This window comes from Cherax quadricarinatus, chromosome 80 (assembly GCF_038502225.1).
Source record: "Cherax quadricarinatus isolate ZL_2023a chromosome 80, ASM3850222v1, whole genome shotgun sequence".
Lineage (NCBI taxonomy): Eukaryota > Metazoa > Arthropoda > Malacostraca > Decapoda > Parastacidae > Cherax > Cherax quadricarinatus.
The window spans coordinates 10,498,985-10,504,984 of record NC_091371.1 but is presented as its reverse complement, the minus strand read 5'-3'; the positions used below and the strand labels follow the sequence as shown (position 1 = coordinate 10,504,984).

At 45.4% G+C, this 6,000-nt stretch overlaps 2 protein-coding genes across 2 annotated transcripts in view; one reads left to right on the top strand and one right to left on the bottom strand.

Moving 5' to 3' along the window:
* Positions 1–6,000, top strand: part of LOC128702393 (uncharacterized) — a 130,266-nt gene that overhangs the window by 26,019 nt on the left and 98,247 nt on the right. The window lies entirely within an intron of this gene.
* Positions 1–6,000, bottom strand: part of LOC128702392 (protein bowel) — a 75,465-nt gene that overhangs the window by 234 nt on the left and 69,231 nt on the right. Inside the window, exon 4 of the mRNA XM_070102111.1 lies at positions 1–1,156. This exon is cut by the window's left edge and continues 234 nt beyond it. Coding sequence (XP_069958212.1) covers positions 1–1,156 — 1,156 coding nt within the window. The remainder of the gene's footprint in view (positions 1,157–6,000) is intronic.

Genomic DNA, 6,000 nt, shown 5'->3' with positions numbered 1-6,000 from the left:
CATGATGTCATCGATCATGAAACCTTTCTTTTTGGGTCTTTCTGGCGGATGGGGCGGGTAAAGTGGGCGTGGGGCAGCACCCATGGCACTCCCACCCATGTGTACAGGCCCCTGCATGGGCAGCATAGATGGAGGGCCCACTGATGGTCCCGGACCCCCTAAGACCTGTTCAATGGGTCGCTTTAGGTCGTGGTGAGGTGGTCTATAGACCGGGGGACCAGACCCGCCCCCTCCCACCATGGGGTAGAACCCATGGGCGTGACTGTAGAGGTGGGCGTGTGGGTGTGATGGGGGTCTTGGTGGAGGGGGACCATGAGGTCCCAAAATACCCGAATCTCTACTGCTGTTATTGTGAGAGGTGTGAGGGTGGGAGGTGTGTGTGAGAGGTGTGAGCTGGTCGTGGGAGGTGTGAGCAGTGTGCACATGAGTGGTGTGCGTTTTATGTGGAAGAGTGTTGTGCGCGACGGTGGTGTGCGCGAGTGTGCTGTGCACGTGGGTAGTGTGACTGTGCACGTCTGTCCTGTGCACCTCTTGCTGGTGCAGGACGTGGTGGTGGTGGTGGTCAGTGGACTGGTCCTCCCCGTGCACTCCATTGCCTTCGTCATCGTCCTCTTCAAGTTCCTCCTCCACTTCATCGTCATCCTCCACCTTCTCTGACTCGTAGAAGGAGTAAGCGTCGTCCGGACGACCTGGGTCAATTTCCTCGTCTTCGTCATCGTCTTCTGCCTCTTCTTCCACCTCGTCGTCATCCAGGTCTGTGCCTCCTTCTCTCCTGTCGCATGCGGCAAGCCCCACCGCTGCTGACGATGATCCTGAGGTGCCCAACTCCCCGTCCTGAGTCGAAGTCTTCCCTTCTTCCGTATCTTTATCCGAAGGCAAATGGCCGCCGATGGAATGCGTCAGCATGTGCCGCCTGAGATCGCAGTTCCTCCTGAAGACGGCGCTGCAGGAGGCGCACTTGTAAGGCTTGAGGTCGGTATGTGTGAGTAAGTGGGTCTTCAGGTTGCTGCGTTGGTTGAAGCTCCTGCCGCAAGTGGGGCACTTGTGTGGCGACTCCTCCATGTGGAGGATCTTGTGCACGGCCAGGGTGCGGCTCTGACAGAAGCCCTTGCCGCACTCGCTGCACTTGAAAGGCTTCTCCTTGCTGTGTATGTACCTGAAGGAGACGCAGAGAGAAACACGCAATTATTACATTAAAAAAAAAGGGCCACAGTATTTCGGAAAGATGGTGGGTTTTCTTCAGAGAAGTCACTAGGCCTTGGCAGGGGGCGGCCGCTAAAAAAAAAAAAAAAAAAAAAGAGACCATGTGCATTGACAGTGGTCCAAGACCGAACGGAACGTCGTTATATATATATATATATATATATATATATATATATATATATATATATATATATATATATATATATATATATATATATATATATATATATATATTGTAACGTAAATGTATATACATATATTTCAATAATTCGAATATTTTATATTAATTTGATAATTAAGAATAACATGAATTATGACTTGATATAATAATTTACAATATTTAAAAAATATTATCAACGTAATAAAGAAAATATTAAATCGAGTTCCCTAACTGAAGTGGATTATTCTTGTGAGATTATCGCCAACTGATTATCGCTTTAGTAGCAAGAATTATGTTTTTTTTTTCAGTGTTGAGCTGAATTATGACGCTCGACGTTCAAATGTAATTATAAAGCTGAAGGAGGGAAACGATTATCGCTGATAATTGGACAGTTTTATGTAGTCCTGTCCTGCGCCTTTTTGCTTTGAGTGTGAGGAAGGTGTCTCGTAGCTGGGTTGGTAGCCCACTCAGCTCACACACTGTCCGGGGGTTGATCCCTGGTACGGGTGGAAATATCAGGACGTGTTTCCCTAAGATACCTGCTGTCCATGTTCACCTAGCAGTAAAATAGGTACCTGGGTGTTAGTCGACTGGTGTGGGTCGCATCCTGGGGATAAAACTGACCTAGTTTGCCCGAAATGCTCTGTATAAAAAGGTACTTTCTATATACAATGTCAATGATGTCAGCTATGATCTGTTTACCCTGTACATGTAATTGTTGAAATAAAGATTATTACTATAATCTGCTAAAGACCCAATCGATAAATTATCTAGGGATTCTTTTCCAATCACATTATTCTTTTCCGGCCGGAGATTTAATCTCTGGGCCTTAGCGATGGGAGCCGCGACCCGCACCACTCAGCTACGGTGGTTGACATCCTTCCCAACCGTAAAATTGCATTCTGAGGTTAAAGATCATGTGGTGTGGGTTGTCAACTTCAAATAGCGGGTAAAAGGTTCAAAGAGGTTAGATTTGCGAATTTTTGCTGGAAGGTGACGTTAATGAGGCTGTTTCAGCAGTTCGATTGTTTACCTGGAAATAAGTTGTCTCTCCTGTGTGTGGAAGTTCTGAGTTAGTCTACATTGCTTGGTACAGTGTAGGGTGTAGTCAGTACCTGTCTGAAATCATCTGTGGTACAGTGTATGTAGTTAATACTTGCCTGTCACCATGTGTGGTACAGTGTATGTAGTCAGTACCTGTCTGTCACCATCTGCAGTAAAGTGTATGTAGTCAGTACCTGTCTGTCACCATGTGTGGTAAAGTGTATGTAGTCAGTACCTGTCTGTCACCATGTGTGGTAAAGTGTATGTAGTCAGTACCTGTCTGTCACCATGTGTGGTAAAGTGTATGTAGTCTACCTGTCTGTCACCATGTGTGGTAAAGTGTATGTAGTCAGTACCTGTCTGTCACCATGTGTGGTAAAGTGTATGTAGTCTACCTGTCTGTCACCATCTGTGGTAAAGTGTATGTAGTCAGTACCTGTCTGTCATCATCTGTGGTAGAGTGTATGTAGTCAGTGCCTGTCTGTCACCATCTGTGGTACAGTGTCAGTACCTGTCTGTCACCATCTGTGGTACAGTGTATGTAGTTAGTACCTGTCATCATCTGTGGTACAGTGTATGTAGTCAGTACCTGTCTGTCATCATCTGTGGTACAGTGTATGTAGTCAGTACCTGTCTGTCATCATCTGTGGTACAGTGTATGTAGTCAGTACCTGTCTGTCACCATCTGTGGTACAGTGTATGTAGTTAGTACCTGTCTGTCACCATCTGTGGTACGATGTAAGCATGTAGTCAGTAACTATCACCACCATCTGTGATACAGTGTCAACCACCGCCCCCTGAGTCAACATACTCTCCTTGGTATGTTCTTTTCAGTCTATATATTCGTTTTAACTCGTTCTCAATTCCACAGAGGTTAATATTCAACTACCGATACAGATATATATGTCAAGATAACACGAGTGTAGGCTCTATTCGATACCAAATTGTATTACATCTGTCAAAATAACACTAGTGTAAAGTTCTATGTACAAAGTCATGATGGCAAGACAAAATAATATTAGCATAAGCTGTTTTGTGGGTGTACAAAGTCAACATATGTTGGTGAGACGTAGTGTGGATCCCTGCATGTATATATTATGTTGTCACAGCTGTTGCTACTGCTAGCACTACACCTGCTACTGCTAGTACCGCTACTGTTGTTAGTTCTTCTACTGCTAGTACCAGTACTGCTGTTGCTGCTGCTGTTAGTCCTACTACTGCTAGTACCACTAGTGTTGTTGTTACTGCTGTTAGTCCTACTACTGCTAGTACCACTAGTGTTGTTGTTACTGCTGTTAGTCCTACTACTGCTAGTACCACTAGTGTTGTTGCTGCTGCTGTTAGTCCTACTACTGCTAGTACCACTAGTGTTGTTGCTGCTGCTGTTAGTCCTACTACTGCTAGTACCACTAGTGTTGTTGCTACTGCTGTTAGTCCTACTACTGCTAGTACCACTAGTGTTGTTGCTGCTGCTGTTAGTCCTACTACTGCTAGTACCACTAGTGTTGTTGCTACTGCTGTTAGTCCTACTACTGCTAGTACCACTAGTGTTGTTGCTGCTGCTGTTAGTCCTACTACTGCTAGTACCACTAGTGTTGCTGCTGCTGTTAGTCCTACTACTGCTAGTACCACTAGTGTTGTTGTTACTGCTGTTAGTCCTACTACTGCTAGTACCACTAGTGTTGTTGCTGCTGCTGTTAGTCCTACTACTGCTAGTACCACTAGTGTTGCTGCTGCTGTTAGTCCTACTACTGCTAGTACCACTAGTGTTGTTGCTGCTGCTGTTAGTCCTACTACTGCTAGTACCACTGGTGTTGTTGCTGCTGCTGTTAGTCCTACTACTGCTAGTACCACTAACTAGTGTTGCTGCTGCTGTTAGTCCTACTACTGCTAGTACCACTAGTGTTGTTGCTGCTGCTGTTAGTCCTACTACTGCTAGTACCACTAGTGTTGCTGCTGCTGTTAGTCCTACTACTGCTAGTACCACTAGTGTTGTTGCTGCTGCTGTTAGTCCTACTACTGCTAGTACCACTAGTGTTGTTGCTGCTGCTGTTAGTCCTACTACTGCTAGTACCACTAGTGTTGTTGCTGCTGTTAGTCCTACTACTGCTAGTACCACTAGTGTTGTTGTTACTGCTGTTAGTCCTACTACTGCTAGTACCACTAGTGTTGTTGCTACTGCTGTTAGTCCTACTGTTAGTACCACTAGTGTTGTTGCTGCTGCTGTTAGTCCTACTACTGCTAGTACCACTAGTGTTGTTGTTACTGTTGTTAGTCCTACTACTGCTAGTACCACTAGTGTTGTTGCTGCTGCTGTTAGTCCTACTACTGCTAGTACCACTAGTGTTGTTACTGCTGTTAGTCCTACTACTGCTAGTACCACTAGTGTTGTTGCTACTGCTGTTAGTCCTACTACTGCTAGTACCACTAGTGTTGTTGCTGCTGCTGTTAGTCCTACTACTGCTAGTACCACTAGTGTTGTTGTTACTGTTGTTAGTCCTACTACTGCTAGTACCACTAGTGTTGTTGCTGCTGCTGTTAGTCCTACTACTGCTAGTACCACTAGTGTTGTTGCTGCTGCTGTTAGTCCTACTACTGCTAGTACCACTAGTGTTGTTGCTGCTGCTGTTAGTCCTACTACTGCTAGTACCACTAGTGTTGCTGCTGTTGTTAGTCCTACTACTGCTAGTACCACTAGTGTTGTTGCTACTGCTGTTAGTCCTACTACTGCTAGTACCACTAGTGTTGTTGCTACTGCTGTTAGTCCTACTACTGCTAGTACCACTAGTGCTGTTGCTACTGCTGTTAGTCCTACTACTGCTAGTACCACTAGTGTTGTTGCTACTGCTGTTAGTCCTACTACTGCTAGTACCACTACTGCTACTACTACTTCGTGCTCAAGGTCCTGCAACAACGAGGTTATTAGCACCACGAAACTAACGAACGGAAGAATTCCGTGGTCCAAGGCGCCCGTGACCAACCCCCCTAGACACCAGACACATCCCTGCTTGCTACGCTGCCAGCACCGTGAGGAAAAACGAGACAGAGGAAAGCAACGATGCGCATCCCATGCGCAGGAGGGAGTCGTGCGCTCATGCGCACGCACCGGAATAGATCCCATGGTACTACTACTACTACTACTACTACTATTGCTGCAAGCCACTACTGTTACAACTCCTTATACAGTTTAACACACCTAAAGCCCCTAGCAACCCCTTTTTATAAGAGGTTCCGATCCCATCTGAAGAGAATACGATTCTTACCTAAAGGATCTAATTCTTTCTTAAGGAAATTTGATCCCTTCTCAAAATAATCTGACTCTTTCCTATAGGATCTGATTCTTCTCTAAAGGATCTAATCCTTTCTTAAGGGGATCTGATCCTTTCCTAAAGGATCCAATCCTTTCTTAAGGAGATCTGATCCCTTTTAAATAGAATCCAATCCTTCCTTAACAGGATCGGATTCCTTCTAAAGAGGATCTGATCCTGCTAATATCCCCTGCCTGAATCCGCCTCAGAAACCCTCTGGATGTTGTTCTCGTGAAAAAGAGGCAGAAAAACCCGCTTTCGATGATATCTTCAAGGTTCAACCTC